The sequence below is a fragment of the Sinohyriopsis cumingii genome, chromosome 5, assembly GCF_028554795.1.
Source record: "Sinohyriopsis cumingii isolate HCF-2022 chromosome 5, ASM2855479v2, whole genome shotgun sequence".
NCBI lineage: Eukaryota > Metazoa > Mollusca > Bivalvia > Unionida > Unionidae > Sinohyriopsis > Sinohyriopsis cumingii.
In genome coordinates this window covers 110,333,588-110,352,268 of record NC_142965.1, presented here as the reverse complement: position 1 = coordinate 110,352,268, position 18,681 = coordinate 110,333,588, and the positions used below count along the sequence as shown (strand labels likewise).

Sequence of the window (18,681 nt, the reverse complement as noted above, 5' to 3'; positions counted from 1 at the left end):
TTTTCGTTGGCGGATTTACATAAACAACATGGTAGAGCTAAATACTATCAGAGCTATCTCATCAAAATGAAACTCGTGATAGACAACTAAAAAAATTGTATTGGAGTCTATTAAAAATGAGAAGTATTCTCCATGGAGGCATACCCCAAACGACCAAAAAGGAATTAACGACATCAAATAAGTTTGTCGTTCATTTGTTGGGGTCATTTTTTGTATTGTTGTTAAAAAATTATCATAGTGGGCCGTCATGGCCTGTCACGGACATACAAACTAACAGTCGATTCTTCACCATTTTTGTCCAGTAAACTATCGTCTTGGTCAGTTAGACGAAAACGTATTCGTGACAGCGGTGGATTATGACATATTAAAAATAAATATGGTTAGTTGGCACCGACACAATCAAATGACCCGGCGGGACATCTGGAGAAAAGCTGTGAAGAACATATCCCTGCTGAGTCTAATCTTGTAATGCTTGACCAGACGAGGTATAGCTACCGTCGACTGCGTCTGACTAGATTTACAGAAATCATCGACGTTATATTGACAATATCCGGCGACACATGACGACCACCACCTGTTGGATAGTTGTTATGTAGGATACTATCTGGAGGGCCCCGTAACTTCCTGTGAATAAAAATCAAATCTCCCTGGACGTGGTGGTTTAACAGCACCTGGTGATGTCAGTGGCTATCCTAGCCCTTTCCGGATTGACGATTTGCATATGTCAACGGTCTAATTGGATGCCTCAGAATCCACCGCCGATATTTCAATGTCGGTGAACAGCGTTGACTCCTATACATTGATATCGATCTTTGTTTCTTTTCCTGTTTCTGATTTAATTCTTGCATTGAAGTTCATCATTGATTTGTTTGATATGATGTTACCCTGATGGAATGGTAACGACTTCCCAGACCAGCTCGACGGTTCCTTCAGCGGTGGTTTTATGCGAAAATAACAGTGAATTATTAGCGTCTAATCTACCAAATGATTTTTCTCTGATATTTGGCTAACAATAATAAAGTCGTAATTGAGCCAGAGCAGTCTCATCGGATTGGAAAACCAATATCGAATTCCAGCTGTGTGACGTTGCTAATATCATTGTGGTAGTCGGTGGTGTGGTGTTAGCGATTACCCGTTACAATCGTGTCGTTATTTATGCGGTCATTATTATCTATACGGCAGATTCTAAATGCGGCGTTGGCAAGTTTTAATTATTGTGATACCGATAATAAATATCCCTGATCGCATCAGATTCATTGTCCGATATGATCGTTTAACCCTTGACAGTATAGATGATATATTTATGCAATCATAGATATCAGCGTAAGTTATTTCAACAGAGACATCGATTTCAACCACGGGTGGTATCACGTGCGTCGCTGTATACGTGCAGACTAACGACGTTGTTCAAGCGGCCAGCGAGGAAACCGCCTATACAACATTGTCGATCACAACGACTGATTGCCTAAGTAAATCCAAGTGCACCTGCGGAAAGTAATAGACTGGATACAACGACATAAAATCTGCAAACTTGAATCAATATTCTGATCATGACCCGTAAATGTCAGTAAACGATGAATACACGTGCAACTTGATTATTCTCAAAATTCAACAACACTTCTTCAGATGGTTCTTGATGACCATTTATCCTCAGAGAGACTTCAGAAACTCCAAGCGGGTCAAACACCATTGGATTTCGTACCTGCGCATCTGCTCTGACCTTATCCTGAAACACTATGAATATATGTCGAGGTGCTGAAACTCGTAGCTGTGATGCTATCTGCCATATAAATAACCCAACAACCTTACTCTGGACACTGTCTGTGGTCATCGTCAACAATGACAAAGACTTGCGCCACTGTCCATGACTGAGATCAGCCGTTATTCTTCAGCGAGTGATGGTGTCATTGTTTGCATCCACATCGAAAGTTTTGTCAGTATTACTTTATCAGCATCATCGACAGGGCGTCAGACTGCACTGTTGTCGGTGGCTTTTCTGACAAGCACAATTGTGTTTTTAGCACCGAAAAAGCTTTTCTGGGAATTCTGCAGAATCCAAAGATGTGAGACAGTGGAATTACACATGAAAATTCTATGTTTTTACCCTTTAACATTTATCGCAGTGCTGAAAATCCCAGGTTGAATTCTGGATTGACGCTCTGCAGTGTCGCAAAAGCAGCGCAGGTCGTGGTATCGTTGCAGCTGCTGAAATATCGAAACTAGCCTATGCTAAAGGTACCATGAGATGCTGCCTATCGTCAGGGAGGTCAGTAATGCCCTTGGCGAATATCATTGACGAACCGGCGGACGGTGAATAACCATCGGAATAGCTTGCCAGATCTAGTATTGTCGTGGCAACATCAACATTTTCCAGACATGATTCAATGTTTTTTTTTCTTCTTCTTCCATCTATCATATACGCGGCTCTGTTACATAATGCCGTAACACTATTATTAACAAAACCAACTCGAACTTCAGATGCATGTGTTGTATTATCTGTTTTCAGAAGTTTTCCTTCGATCTCAATGAAAGCCTCGGCGGGCAGAAAATATCTGGTTGAATACTGCACTTGTAGCTCGATTCATCCACTTGCGTCAAGTACACGTGTATCATAAGAATAATGCTGAAAATAACGCACTGAATAATCTTTGAGGACTGGTGAGTCCATGTCAAACGTGGGACCAGATACACGCTTGAACATTTTTATTTATGTCGTTGTTGTCTAAAACGTTTGTCAACAGCAACAACAACTATTATTATTATTATTACTGAAATATTACTGATTTCAAGAAAGTTTAACTGTTATTATATTCTTATTTACGTACGAGAAGTAGATCATAAACAACATTTAGTTAATTCTGGTACATAGTGGCTACTATTAAATGAAATTGCAACCTTAATCTTATAAGGATATGTAAGCCACCGTCAGTATATGACCTATAATCATCAAACATCAGACGCTACACTGAATATATTTTGTGATCAAAGCCAATGAAGGTATAGCAAGTTCGATTGGAGTTTTGTATACGATGATCAACGTAATTGCATGCGCTTAACAAAAAAGTGATGTTCATTCTTTTCCATTGTAAACTTACAACAAAAAAAAAGGTTTACATTCTAGAGGAAATTGTGCTGTAAGATATTTGCGTCCTTACTGGCTACAGCTTTACATCTGTAAACAACCGCAATACAGCCCGTGTCCAAAATTAATCGGAAAATCCCGTTTGCCGTGATACGCGCGCGCGCGCGTGTGTGTGTGTGTGTGTGTGTGTGAGAGAGAGAGAGAGAGAGAGAGAGAGAGAGATGTACTTACGTTTGTTTCAAACTGTGTTGATTTTTTGTAAATGTATTTTTTCTCTCCTGGTTTAATTCTTGATGTGTTCGAACAAAAAAAGAAGCTCTCTTATCCAGGCCAATACATAAAATCTCTCGTCAGACAGCACTACTATTCTTTTTTGATGTTGTTATTGTGAAAGGACTGCTAACTACTTCTAGTTGTGACCTGTCACGGTCTATTCCTTCGACCAATTATAACTAAAAAACAGAAGATGTGCACCTGTGCAAATTTTTGCTACAATAACAACATTACATGCTCAAATTTGTGTTACTTTGAGATGTAGACCTTCGAGAACACATTTTTATAAATTATGTACATCTACAGTTGTATTTTATTTGCATTGTAATCAGTTGGCCGCTATCTACCGTCATAATATTTAGTAACTATAGAGTTTAAATAATTGTTTTTAATTAGTCAAAAAATGAGTTAAAATTGTCCAGGTGAACTTGGGTGTTCGGAAGGGAAGGCGGAGAAATATTTCACAACAACAATAAGAGGACTGAATCTAGTCTGGTTTCCTGACCACTCTCCACTCCATTCATAACGGAGTGGAGAGAGGTTAGGGAACCAGACTAGATTGAATCTAATCACCTCAGTGTTTGCATAAATAATCAGTGAGAAAAAGTCACGATATGCTCCGATTGCAATATGGCTGCAAATATAATTCGCATTAGTCTCAGAGGCATACCGTTATGTAAATTAGAATTTAATTCTCCCCAATGTTTTTCTTTTCGTCACATATGTCATTTTAGCACCACTAGCTATATCAGGGGTAAAGATTGGGCTAAAGTTTATCATGAAAAAAAGGAGAACATGAAAGGTACTATAGTCAGCAATGTGTATTGCAAATTTGCAATGTTGAAAACATGCCTTTCCAGATTACTCCATAAATATCCATCGCATTATTTTTTAATGGTACATTTAACTTGCACTTATTTATACATGTTTATTATTGTTTTAGGTTCGTCTTTCTCATGGGCGAGGGGTTGCATGCAGTGCCCTGGTCAATCGAGACTGCAATATTTTAACCAAATGCAATAGCCTTGGTGGCTATTAAACTAGTTCAATGACAAGATGGTTATAACGTTGATTTCTGCTTTGGGTATTTTTATTGGACTTGTATTGTCACCCTCGTTGCAATCCAATTAACGTGTGTGACTTGGATTTTTAACATAGCTTTTTATAATTTTTTTAGTCATGCTATGATGTGTGGCAGTTTATAGTGATGTCTAGCACTGGGATATAGGCAGCTGCTTGTTCCATTTTTATAAGTATTTGGTATGACTCGGCTGGGTTTGAACCCACAACTTCCCGTATCCCATGTGTCCACTCTAACCACTTAATCAGGACACATATTGTATCTGCAGATGGAATACACTCCAGCCCAGTTGATCTATGTTGTGGTGTTCAACAGGGGTCTGTTCTTGGACCAGTTTTCTACATTCTGTACACTTAGTCGCTCTCAAGTGTCACAGGTCATCATCCAGTGTCTCACCAATTGTGGGGCCCTGAGTGGCCAAGTGGTCTAAAGCGCTCTCCGTCACAGATCACTGCCATCTCACCGGTCTGCGTGGGTTCGAGTCTCGGGCAAATGTGGATATGAGAGAAAGCTTGCCGGTAGCTTCTCGTGGGTCAGTGGTTCTTTTTTGGGTTTTCCCGGGTTCTTCCTCCACCATTAATACTGGCTGCCATGTATAGCCTGTTGTGTGCTGAAAAATGGCGTTAAACCCTATAACAACAACAACAACAACACACCAATTGTACACTGATGACACCCAAATATACAAATCTAGCCACCCAACTGAAGTTGATGCTACCATCTAAGGTGTAGAGAGGTGCATTTCTGATGAGAAATCATGGATGACATGTAACAAGCTGCAGATGAATGATGAAACTGAGGTCATTCTGATCACAACACAAAGACTATACCTCAAACAATAAATATCAGCAACACCAACAATAAATTCACACAATCAGTATGAAACCTAAGTGTTACTCTGGACAGTACTCTCACATTGCACCAACATGTCATGAACATATGCAAGGCTGCATATCTTGAGTTGAGATGCATCAGCTCAATTCGCAAATATCTTTCAGCTGATGCCACTAAAACACTTGTGTGTTCACTAGTACTTGCAAGACTGGACTATTGTAATTCAATTCTGTCTGGTTCATCTCAATATCTGCTCCAGAAACTTCAGAGAGTTCAAAACACAGGTGCTCTGATCATACATAGAGTACAATGATCAGAGCACACCTCCCCGCTGCTCTGTACCCTACACTGGCTATCCATTCGATCCAGAATCAAACACAGAATTTGTTCTCTGTGCTACGTTTCACTGATGGACTCTAGTCCAACATACCTATCCGACCTCACCCATGTGTACACACCAGCAAGATACTTACGCTCCTCTTCTGACAATCGTATACTCATTATTCCCACTATGAAAACAAAGTCATATGGAGAGCATTCTTTTGCATACTAGAGGCCCAGCAACGTGGAATGAATTGCCCACTGAATTAAGAAACAGAGACACAGTGATTACATTCAAGAGGGCTCTCTTATTTCGACTGCAAGAACAAAAAGACATTAATGTTTCCTACCTGAAATATTCTCAGCATGTTTTTTTTAATAATGTTTTCTAATTTCATGGTGTTTTTGTAATCATATAATTATATGTATTTTATCTTTAGGTGTTGTCTAATGTTGTAAAGTGCTTAGAGCTAAAGATTAGGCGCTATACAAAGTCCTCATTATTATTATTATTAAGCCACCAGAGCTGCTCATAAAGAGAGTATATTGTGTATCTTTGGCTCAGATGTTTCCATTTTGCAAAAAAATTCTTCACAATTTCAAAGCTGTTCTAACATTTTTAGATAATTCTTAAATTAAAACAAGCACCATCACCCCAAGCTTCTAACATTTTGAACATGTGAAAGTCTGTCATGTGGTCAGAACTGGATATAGTCCATTTTAAAATGTCAGCAGGTTTGTAATTTTAAGAGACTGCTGAAAAAATAGGACTTTTGACTTTGTTGAGTCCGTCTTAGGGGACACAATTACATGACCAATACTTTGGTATTCGTGTGCATGTCCATTTGTCTATCCATAATCTGTATATGCCCTAGATTAACCTGAATCCTGAAGTTTTTATGTGATCAGTTTATCAAGTACAGTTGATCACAGTGTCATGTTTCAGGGTTCTCCATGACAGAGTTTTGGATGTATGAAAATTTCAACAGTCGAGTCATTTGTATGTATGATGTTTGTCAGTGAACTTCTATTCTTTGATCCATATCTTCAGTCATGTAGTGTACGGGCTATCAAACATAGTTCAAGTGTGAACTTATTAGGTTAAGACGTATATGTGTGTCACATAATTGCTTGCTAATGCCAAATGATTATTTTGATCTAAAGACTGTTAACACTTGCATTTTATTGTCCACCATATTTAAAAAATGTCAAGATTTTGGGAATATTTTGTTTGTCGGAAGAATAAAAATGCCTGTGTTAATTAATGACAAATTGTCATTAAAATCAGCTTTTCTTCTGTGTCATATGCAGTTATACATTTGTTTTCCAGTGGTTATCACATACACATGCATAAACACACACACACACATCACCAAATTGATATAGTTTTATTCTGTTCTCTTCCAATACATTGTGCCATGAAAATTTCATAAATGTTTGTGATAGATGCATGTGTATCAAAGATAGAAAACATCCTTTGTTTTGGTTGGATGAAACCCACTCTAATGGTGTTTTGTCACAAGGTTTCTCTAAGTTTTAAAGGGTCTTTTATATGGACACAAGACAGCAACCACCAGGCCTGATTTGGTAATCAAACTCTGGTACTACTTGATGAGAGTCACTCATGGGAACTTGAGTTTCTACAAAATTAATAGATACAATAAACATTTTTTTAGCCTTTTGTTTTGCATAAAGTAGAATCTATAAAGCTAAAGGTATATTTGCATTGGTGCTAATCAGCTTCCATTATTTAATAGCTTTAATATTTGTTCATGCAGTTTTATATTAAAAACATTATACGTGTAATTAAATGGCAATAAGCAATCAATGTAGTTTTTGGCTTTTGTCAGTCAGAGTTTTAAATATTCAGATATACCATTTATACTTGCCAATAAGTCGAGTCCAACTGCATAGAACAGAGACCCTGATCTGCCATCACATAATGGGCAGGCTATTGCTCCCACGCTAACGGGAAAAAGTCGGGAGAAATTATAATTTTTTCCTCGCCGTGAATAGTCTTTGCATTTCGCAATTATTGATGAAAGTCTGGAAAACCCCGGGAATTTAACGCCGTCACTTGATGCCCGAAGCAGTCACGTAATTGAATTGTAACTAAACTGATCGTGAGTTAAATTTATCAAGTTCTAACCAGAATATTCAGAGAGTACAGTATGGATCATTTGGGTGCTTGCAATAAACATATGCTGAGTGAATCCAAATTCTCAGTGGATTAGATTCATTTAGTAGACATGTTTTCAAACTTTGCTCGATATCTGTATCTTTCGTTACATAGAAGGTATGAAAACCAGTCTAGCATCACAAGATGCCAACATGGTAGTGGCAAAGCATAGCCGCTTATCGGATGGCTGAGCAAACTTAAACCTTCTTAGATCGGGTGATACATGCATGAAATCGATATGAAAATTATTTTTTCAGAAATTGTGAGTATTCAAATCATTGTCTTTAATCTGCTGAAAGACAAGATAAAACTACTGCGTTGATGAAATGTTACCTGGTACTCGCAATTTGCATTGCTAATCGCATGAGTACACAAATCTAACGACCCACATTTTCAAATGTCATAGAGAAAGAAATTTTTTTTAAAATGAAAGTCGTATGCTGGTTGTACTAAAAATACAAAAATGAAAGAACACAAAATTCTCCATGTTTATATATTCCAAGAACAACTTCTGGAGTTTTGTTGACATGTGCTCTCTGCTTGATAAATCAGACTGGCCAGATTGCTGGTTTTTACAAAAAGTATCTGACTTTCATTTATTATACTTGAATTTCTGTACAGTACCATTAAAAAGGATTGTTTTTGTTGATATCATGTGACTTTTGGACTTCTGATGTTTTTTGAGATTTGTGAAGTCATATGACTAGTAATGCAAATCGCGAGTACAGGGTCAGGTTTTATCTATGCTGTAGTTTCTTCTAGTCTATCTGCGGATTAAAGACATAACGTTTATAATACTTGCCATTTCTGAGAAAATAAATCATTTTCCTATCGATTTCATGCAGGTATGGGTCAATATAACGTAAGTTTAAATTTGCTAGGCCCACTGGTATGGGACTACCATATGTCACTAAGCACGGTAGTGGCAAATTCCAAATTTTTGATATGCAATTGCAATGACCCCACACACCAGCCTAAATATCCAAATATGAAAAATGGGGTGGAAATCTTCAGAGGAAACCCAAATTAGAAAATGCACTGCTATTTGTTTTAAGCCAAAGTTGTAGGAAATGTATACTTTCTATAGGATGCATATATATATATATGTATATATTGCTATAGAAATGTTTACAATTATAGGTTGGAAAGGAAACAAAACTAATTTCATTATGTTGTTCCCACTTGGCAACATAATGCAGGTCAGCAAAATAATGTTAGAATTGTTATTCTGTACATTGAATTGACTTTGTATGCCAATTTATAGGACTATAATCAAACTTCTTTCGCGTGATATATTTTGTGGTTTTGTACACAATCATCTTTTCTGACTTGGAGAGTGTTGAAAGAGAAATATCTTTAGATTTAGAAAATGCATGTTTCACAATCTAAAAGGTTCTTTTATTCCATTCAGTAATGGTCATATGTGAACCTTGAAAAAATTAATTTCATCGTGGAAATGACTTGGAAATTTATCTTTAGAAAAGTGTGGGAACCATGGCTGGCAGATTTGATTACTCATTACAAATGGCAGAGAACCAGATCTACTAATGCATTATGTGATAGCAGATCTGGGTCTGTGGAGTTTTGGCTTATAAGTGAGTATATATGGTATTCCCAGAGGAAGTTGTATACTCCAGCAACAGGAACTAAAATGGCTGCTGGGATACATTGATTGGACCAGGATCAGCTGTCTTCATTATAGTGCGGAAATTAGATAATGCATACCTGAGACATTATTTTGTCTCAGGTATTCAACAGAATTCCAAACTCTCTCCTGAAGGAAGTAGTGTAGTAATTCTAGTCATCAGTACAGAGAAAGCATCTAGGTCATAAATTATCTATAGACAAAGTCACCTTCAGATAGAAAATGAAACAGCTTGAGGGAGGTTTGCAGTAATGGAATTTTGATTGTGAGTGATAATTAACAGCTTGGAGTTCGTACTTGGAAATAGAATACTGGCTTTCTACATACACTACTGGGTGAGACTATTTTTATAAATACACATCTTTAAGGTTACAAATTGGAATTCATGTATTGAACTCTGATTTGAAATTGTTGATCTTTGAAAGAGGAACATCAAAGAAAATATTGGAAATTTTTGTGGTACCAAAACTGGGGCATCACTTTTTTTAGATTAATAAATTATGAAGATTAAGATAAAATAAAAACACCAGGCACATTATTGTTTTGTACTTAAGTTAAATTGTCAAGAATGAACAAAATAAATAACATGATAAAAATACAGTGGATATTTGCATTGATTGAGTCATTCGTTGCCATAAACGTGCCCTTTTATCATTGTCCAAATGACAGAGTATTTCAGAGTATCAATATATTATTTCTGTGAAACTAAAACAATTTGGGATAACTAAAAATATCCACAGAAAGCAGAGATCTACCACAAGTAGCTGAGAACACCATAAGTCTAACATACCATTTGGATGAGTGCATGTCCAGGACAGAATTGGAGACTTAATGCTTGCTATTTAACCTGCGTGTTCAACCTTTTTTCATAACGGGACACATTGCAATTTTTTCTCAGCCACAGGGCCTGCTGAGCAAATTCAGAAAAATATGGTATTAGATGGCACAAAATAAACACAAGTTATGAAAGCTTGTCGGGCAAGATATAGGCTGTATGTTGTACATTCCTACTTTAGAAGGATTAATCAACAAATGTTCCTGAGTGTGTTGTGCTTGTGTTTTTTTAATATTTTTAACATAGCTTTTGACAGTTTGAGTCATATTTTGCAATGGTGTCTACAGTGTGGCAGTTAATAGTGATGTCTAGCACTGGGGCATCATGCCATGGGCATGTAACATCATATTGACCCAGTCACATTATCCTGACACCAGGCCAACCAGTCCTAACATTAACCTATTAATGTTGAGTGCCAATTATTTGAAATAAAATTATATTTTTCATTTATCTGTGAACATTTTATTACAGTTTATGTGTGTGTTATACTTTCAGCTTTCCTCAAAATATTAATCCGACTACTATTTTTCCCAACAATGAAATGAGGCTGTTCAACATCCAAGTCTATGGATTTGACTATGATTATACGCTGGCAACCTGTAAGCCAGCGTATGAAAATTTGTGTGAAACATTTTCATTTATTTGAGATACAGTTCTATTTTTCATTTATCTGTGCACATTTTATTACAGTTTATGTGTATGTTGTAATTTCAGCTGTTCCCCTTCCTCGAAATATTAATCCGACGACAATTTTTGCCAACAATGAAGTGAGGCTGTCCAACATCCAAGTCTATGGATTTGACTATGATTATACACTGGCAACCTATAAGCCAGAGCTGTACCATCTACTATATAAATTAGGGAGAGAAATGCTTGTAACTAAATATACAGTAAGTTAAATTTCAGTTTATACCCTTGTAACTAAATATACAGTACTGGTAAATTAAATTTCAGCTTATAAGCTCCTCATGCAACAAGACCAAGTACGGTAAGGATAAGCATCGATTGTATATCGATCAGCAGTTACTATTTTAAACTTCACAAAATCCACCAAGCCATTGGTGGACTGTATGATGGAAATTCATGCTGTGGAAGCACCCTGGTATGGAAGTTTTAAATTGTGTAAATTATGCTGGACTGCCATCAGATAATGGCCAGTGTTACTAAAAGTAGAACAAATCCTTTAAAATACTTATCAAAACTGTTTAACAGACTTAATCAGATTGAAGAGACTATTTAACAAATTGAATAGGCTGTTTAGGTGGCACTCTACAGTTTCATATTTTGCGATGGTTAGATTTTTAAAGAAAATGAATTTCTCTGGTTTCCTCACTAGGTATTATTCAAAGAACTTTTAATTCCCTTTATTTTGGTGTATGATTGATGTGTGTTATTTGGGTTATTGAGTATACAGCTTGTGCTTCAGATGTGCACCTTTAAAAAAAAACCTGCTATATCTGCTTGGTTATTTTCCCTTCCTGGGCTTCAGAGGTAAATGTTAAAAAAAGTGCCAGTAACTTTTTTTTTACATTTGATGTATTTGGTGAATTCATTCATTGCCCTTTAAAAAGCCAGTATTGTCTATTCTGGCAAAATTTGTTTTTCCTAATTTAATTGCTGCAAAAGATAGTGTACTTTTGACTAATTCAAGCTGGTGTTTTAACACAAGGGAGCAGTCCTTTTTTTTTTAGCTGTGTGCTTAGATCATGTCCAGTTTCCACAAGTACAATAGCCAAAGAAATTTCATCCACAATACATGAGAATAACATGGGGGATGTCAACATTCTCTCCACTGTACATGTTGCAAATATAAACAACTTCACCCTATGCTCGTCACTGTCAGTAGTTCACAATATCTATAGAGCGCCTCGATAAAGAACACATAGGTATTATTATTGTATGAATTAATTTTGGCTCTATGGCTGAAGCAATTAAGTTGTAAGCATTAAAACAGTCCCTTATTTGTGTCAGTCTCACATGAGCCCAGCTCCTTATGATGAAAAAGGGAGTTATTTTAAAAATGCACATTACATTTTGTCAACAAAATAATCAGTATCGTGCTGAAAGACATGAAACTTGCCACAATTATTCCTGAGATGTCACCAATAAATTTTACAGTTTGAAAAGGGATTAAATTCATGGAGGGCAAAGGTCAAGGGTTAAAATGTTTGCTTATTGTTCTAACACTAGCATATTTTCAAATTCAGACATTGTGCGAGGTTAATCATAACATTGTATATATATAATTGAAATATATGATGTTAATCACAATTTTGTATTTTAAATATGATATGTAGGATGTTAATCACAACATCGTATATACATGATTCAACATTATGTGTGTGAGTTTAATAACAGAAATATTATTTCAGTACCCAGATGAAATTTTGGATTGTGAGTTCGACCCAAATTTTGCAGTAAGAGGTCTTATCTATGATGTCAGGAAGGTAACTATAGCAGATTTTGATATAGTTTATCAGCCTCAGGAGATGTCAGTTACCATATATATATATATATAATATATATATATATATATAGAGAGAGAGAGAGAGGATCTCAAATGGGTAATGATTTAACATTGAATTTGTGAAACTAATTAAATATCCCTGGCTCGCAAAAGCTGGACATTATCTAATGAGTTTCATAAATTTAATGTTAAATCATTACCCATTTGGGATTTTTTTTTATCACATAGTTTTATTTCAGTAGAAATTATTTAGATAGAAAGAGGAAAGAATAATTTGTCATTCTGACAGACACTGTACCTTTCATTTGTTGTGCGTAAAAAATAGTCCCAAAATAATTTGAAATAGTAAAAGTATATTCTACATTTTTGATAAATATAAATTGAAGAATAAACAGAACATTTTATAAAAGAAAAAACATTTGTCAACACAAAATGCCCAATGCGTGTGATGTCACATTGTTTGATATGGCGCACAGACCAGTTTGAGTTGGCCAACACAATACAGTGGCAGTGTTTATGTTGAAATTCCACACCTGAACATTACATTGTTGCGATATTTTTTGAAAAGAAGATTACTGGATGCAGAAATACACATATTTACTGTATTTGATTTGGATCATTAGATTATACAGAATATGTAAACAAATCTCTGACTCGGACTTGCATCACATATTTACCACATAAATGTGCAATGGTTGGATAAAGTTCTGTCAGTTGGGGAGACCGGTTTATGTCTACATTCTTCTGTGAACAAAGGTGAGTTTGTTTACTAAGTTCACGTTTAAACCAAGCTTGCATATTGGGTTGATTCCATGCTACAGATATACCGCTCATCCATCCCCACCCCACCCTTGTTATCATCTAAGCAATGACTGTAGTTTTACTTCTTGTAATTGTTCTTGTCACGGGGTTTTGCCATTAATCATGTTATGATATGATATACATGACGTAACAAACCCCTTGGGAGTAAATTGACAATATTGAAACAAACAGTACCATTATTTTGCAGTTCCAACAATGGCGACCAAAAACATGTAGTGAAAACAAACAATTCCAGAAGGCGGGGTTTAAAAAGTTTCCCAAGGATTGCAGCCAGTCAGTAAAGAGAATACTGCACAATAATTTCATGGGCTTATTTGGACCAATCAGAATCACATAAAGTGATATGTTCATATGTGTAATATCAAAAATATTAAAACTGCACATCTACAAGTTACACAGACTCAGATATGCCATTGTATGTTGTACCAGCAGATCTTTGTCACTGATGTTTGTTAGGGGTAATCATGAGGGCAAACAACATATAAATCATTATTTGCTGATGTATATGTAATGTTGGATGACGATTTATATTGTATGGAATTCGATTGATCTTGTATATGAGTATATACATTACTTTCTTTTGAAGTACAAAAGCAAAGGAGATTAAATAACTTTAATATGTGTTATGCAAATATAGGCATAAAGTATAATATGGGATTTGAAATATCATCAAGTATGTGTGTGTGTGGTTTGGTTTTTTAACATAGCTTAAAAACATTTCAGTCATATCACTACAATGTCTGCAGTGTGGCAGTTTATAGTGATGTCTAGCACTGGGGCATCATGCCACAGACATGTAGCATCGTGTCCCACCCAGTAATGTTATTCTGACACCAGGCTGACCAGTCCTAACACTAACCTCTTAATGCTGAGCACCTAGCAAGGCAGCTGTTAGTACAATTTTTATGTCTTTGGTATGACTCAGCCATGGTTCTAACCACTAGGCCACTGGAGCAGTCAGATAAATGTTAAATACTGTCAAGTACAGAACACAAACATTTCATGTAAAACTATGTTGATGGAGCTGAGTACGTTTTAAAGTACTCAGTACAAGTACTTCTGTTTTATTAGGATTGAGTACAAGTATAGGTATACTTCTGTTTTATTAGGATTGAGTACAAGTATAGGTATACTTCTGTTCAATTAGGATTGAGTACAAGTATAGTTATACTTCTGTTCTATTAGGATTGAGTACAAGTATAGGTATACTTCTGTTTTATTAAGATTGAGTACAAGTATAGGTATACTTCTGTTTTATTAGGATTGAGTACAAGTATAGGTATACTTCTGTTCTATTAAGATTGAGTACAAGTATAGGTATACTTCTGTTTTATTAAGATTGAGTACAAGTATAGGTATACTTCTGTTCTATTAAGATTGAGTACAAGTATAGGTATACTTCTGTTCTATTAAGATTGAGTACAAGTATAGGTATACTTCTGTTTTATTAAGATTGAGTACAAGTATAGGTATACTTCTGTTCTATTAAGATTGAGTACAAGTATAGGTATACTTCTGTTCTATTAAGATTGAGTACAAGTATAGGTATACTTCTGTTCTATTAAGATTGAGTACAAGTATAGGTATACTTCTGTTTTATTAGGATTGAGTACAAGTATAGGTATACTTCTGTTCTATTAGGATTGAGTACAAGTATAGTTATACTTCTGTTCTATTAGGATTGAGTACAAGTATAGGTATACTTCTGTTTTATTAAGATTGAGTACAAGTATAGGTATACTTCTGTTCTATTAAGATTGAGTACAAGTATAGGTATACTTCTGTTCTATTAAGATTGAGTACAAGTATAGGTATACTTCTGTTTTATTAAGATTGAGTACAAGTATAGGTATACTTCTGTTTTATTAAGATTGAGTACAAGTATAGGTATACTTCTGTTCTATTAAGATTGAGTACAAGTATAGGTATACTTCTGTTCTATTAAGATTGAGTACAAGTATAGGTATACTTCTGTTTTATTAAGATTGAGTACAAGTATAGGTATACTTCTGTTTTATTAAGATTGAGTACAAGTATAGGTATACTTCTGTTCTATTAAGATTGAGTACAAGTATAGGTATACTTCTGTTCTATTAGGATTGAGTACAAGTATAGGTATACTTCTGTTCTATTAAGATTGAGTACAAGTATAGGTATACTTCTGTTCTATTAAGATTGAGTACAAGTATAGGTATACTTCTGTTTTATTAGGATTGAGTACAAGTATAGGTATACTTCTGTTCTATTAGGATTGAGTACAAGTATAGGTATACTTCTGTTCTGTTAGGATTGAGTACAAGCATAAGTAAACATACAACTGTTTTTCCTGTTTGAATTGCTAGTGTGTACTTTTTAAATTGTTCTTTTGAGTACAAATTATTGGTTGGTTAGATTTTAATGGCACTTTTATGACATTGTATGATGCTAAAAAAATGGGAATTAAGTTCCTTTCTCGAGGACACACTGAGGCAGCAGAGTATTAAAGTCACAAATCTTCGATTTACAAGTTTCATTTTATACACATGAAGCTACATGGGTCAAATGGAGCTCTTTGGAAAATATACTTTGGAGTTCAGAAAGCCTGAGAGTACTATTTGGAGTTCAAAAGCCTGACAAAGTACTTTAGAGTTCAAAAGCCTGATACAGTACATTATAGTTCAAAAGCCTGACACAATACTTTACAGATCAGAAAGCCTGACAAAGTACTTTAGAGTTCAAAAGCCTGACAAAGTACTTTTGAGTTCAAAAGCCTGTCAGAGTACATTAGAGTTCAAAAGCCTGACACAGTACTTGACAATATTTGTAACTTTTCAACTACATACACAAACAATAGAGAAAGCTAACCTGTAGCTTTCTTCCTCATGCTACGGACTTCATCAGCAGACTAAAAAATTTGCTTGGTAATTATTGATTAACTGTTTGGACAGATCTTGCAAACGTGCTGTGCCATCCTTCCACTGAATTGTTGGTAGACAAATCTCCGATTGAATAGCTTCATAGTAATCCCATCTCTCAACTTGGAATAAAGTGCCAGCTCTGGCTCTACAACCATGTTTTCTTGCAATGAAGGTTTCTTCAAAGTAGTTGTGAAGAGGTTCCGTGTCTGGGAAAGAATCCAGGTCAATTAGCTCTTCATACAGACATGTTTTATTGCAACTGGGTACATATGCCAAAGCTACCAGCATCCAAATGCACATTGCAAACTTGAAATTGCAGTATAGTTGAAGTTTGATGCAAAACCCAGTTCTTGAGTTTTTTCTCCAGATGCACTTACCCAGATGGAAGTGGAAACCATCAATATTTGTCAAATAGATGGCATTGAACATGTTTATTGCTGCTCTTTCAAAATAGATGATTACTGCTTGAGGATTCAAACATGAATTTAGTTCTCTGGTTGTTTTGCGATGAGAGCTATTTACACTTTTTCAGATTTGTTTGGCATCAAGGCAAAGACACAAGATATGTTGAAGTCATCAATTTGGCCGGGATTTGTATACAATTCAGTAAATCCAGCTGGACTGACCTTGAACATACCAAGTGATGTTTTAAAATTGCCTTATCTGATTTGCAGTACTCCAAATTGTCTGCTTTTGCTTACTCTGAATCATCTGCTCTGTATTATCCATTCCAAATTGTCCTGCTCCGAAATAACTGTTCACCTAAACAATCAACTTCTAACTTCTGTCTCCCATGCTTCACACAAAGTGTCCCCCCACCTTGGGTGAACCTATTCTGGAAAACAGGTGATCCAAGTCATTTCATATGGTCTCCAGATCTTGTTTATCTGCACCCGACCCCCAACATATACACTTTAGTTGTCCCACTTCATGTCAAATGCTGAAGAGATCCCATGAATGCAGACATCCTATTGAAAGAGATAGAGAGGTTTTGTTTGTACAACAATGTACCCTGGACCTCTCCTCAGAATATTGCTAGTAATGAAGTCCAATGGCAAATTAGATTTTGCAGTCTAAGTCAATTTATTTCTGCCTGAGAATTGAAGATAGAGATGGTTGACACATTTTTGTTATGCTGATTCTTATGGCATCACACATATATCTTTGATTCACATATTATGGGGTTGTATACCAATTCCGTGCCCTTCAGCTTCATTATAAGACCTTGGGCCTTAACTGAGATGTTGGACTGTGTTGTATCCCATGCCCCTACACAGTGACAGTAGTTTACCTGAATGACATCTACAGAAAGATTTGGTAAGTATGGTTTTGGTTCATGACATAATCAACCTTCTCACCCTAATTTGTAGTCTACAATAGATATTTCATGTAGAGAAGTTGGTTCTTATTCCTTTTCAGCATTTTATTTATCTAGATATTGGAGTTATTTGCCAATAAAAAAGGTAAAAAATAGATATTTCTGAATGTGATGGCAATGGCATCAACACTAGAACTGATATTAAGGTCTTTTATTAAAACATTTGTGTGTGTGTGTGACTTTGGATTTTTAATGTAGTTTAAAAAAATTCAGTCATATCAATACGATGTCTGCAGTGTGACAGTTTATAGAGATGTCTAGCACTGGGGCATAACGCTGCAGACATACATCACGATGTCCCAGCCGGTCACATTATCCTGACACCTGGCTGGCCAGACCTAACATTAATCTCTAAATGTGCCTAGCAAGGCAGCTGCTAGTACACTGCTCTCTTGATAACTTGCACCCTGATAACTTGCAAACCCGCTTATAATGCGGGGTCAGTCGTGGATCCCCTTATCTGTACTAGAAAGTACCAAAGTTTGACCCCTATTTGTTGAACATGAAGAAAATAGTGATCAAAATTGGTAATTGAAACCATGATATATCACTTGTTTTATCATTGAAAACAGTCGAAATGACATGAATTTTAATCAACATTATGAAATTATCAACTTTTAATACATTGGCAATACATTGGCATGTAATTGTGAATATTTCTTTCCAAACAACATTCATGGTACACCGTAAAGAACAGTATGCAGTGAAATTTAGATCATTGAAATTGTCACTAACTGTTACTTGAGGCAGCATTATAACAAATAAATACCAATTAAATAAGTTTTATATCAAGTGAAATGTGTGTTTTAGTCGTATCTTTTAGTTCAGTTTAAGTGTAATGATCATAAATACAATGTGTAATGTTGT

General features: G+C 35.7%; 1 protein-coding gene across 1 annotated transcript in view; it reads left to right on the top strand.

Annotated features, from left to right (window-relative positions):
• Positions 1–3,926: 3,926 nt before the first annotated feature.
• Positions 3,927–18,681, top strand: part of LOC149799979 (5'-nucleotidase domain-containing protein 3-like) — a 98,611-nt gene continuing 83,856 nt past the window's right edge. Inside the window, exons 1-3 of the mRNA XM_089959505.1 lie at positions 3,927–4,157; positions 10,965–11,140; positions 12,623–12,697. Of these exons, the coding sequence (XP_089815631.1) occupies positions 3,986–4,157; positions 10,965–11,140; positions 12,623–12,697 (423 nt within the window). The 5' untranslated portion in view covers positions 3,927–3,985. The remainder of the gene's footprint in view (positions 4,158–10,964; positions 11,141–12,622; positions 12,698–18,681) is intronic.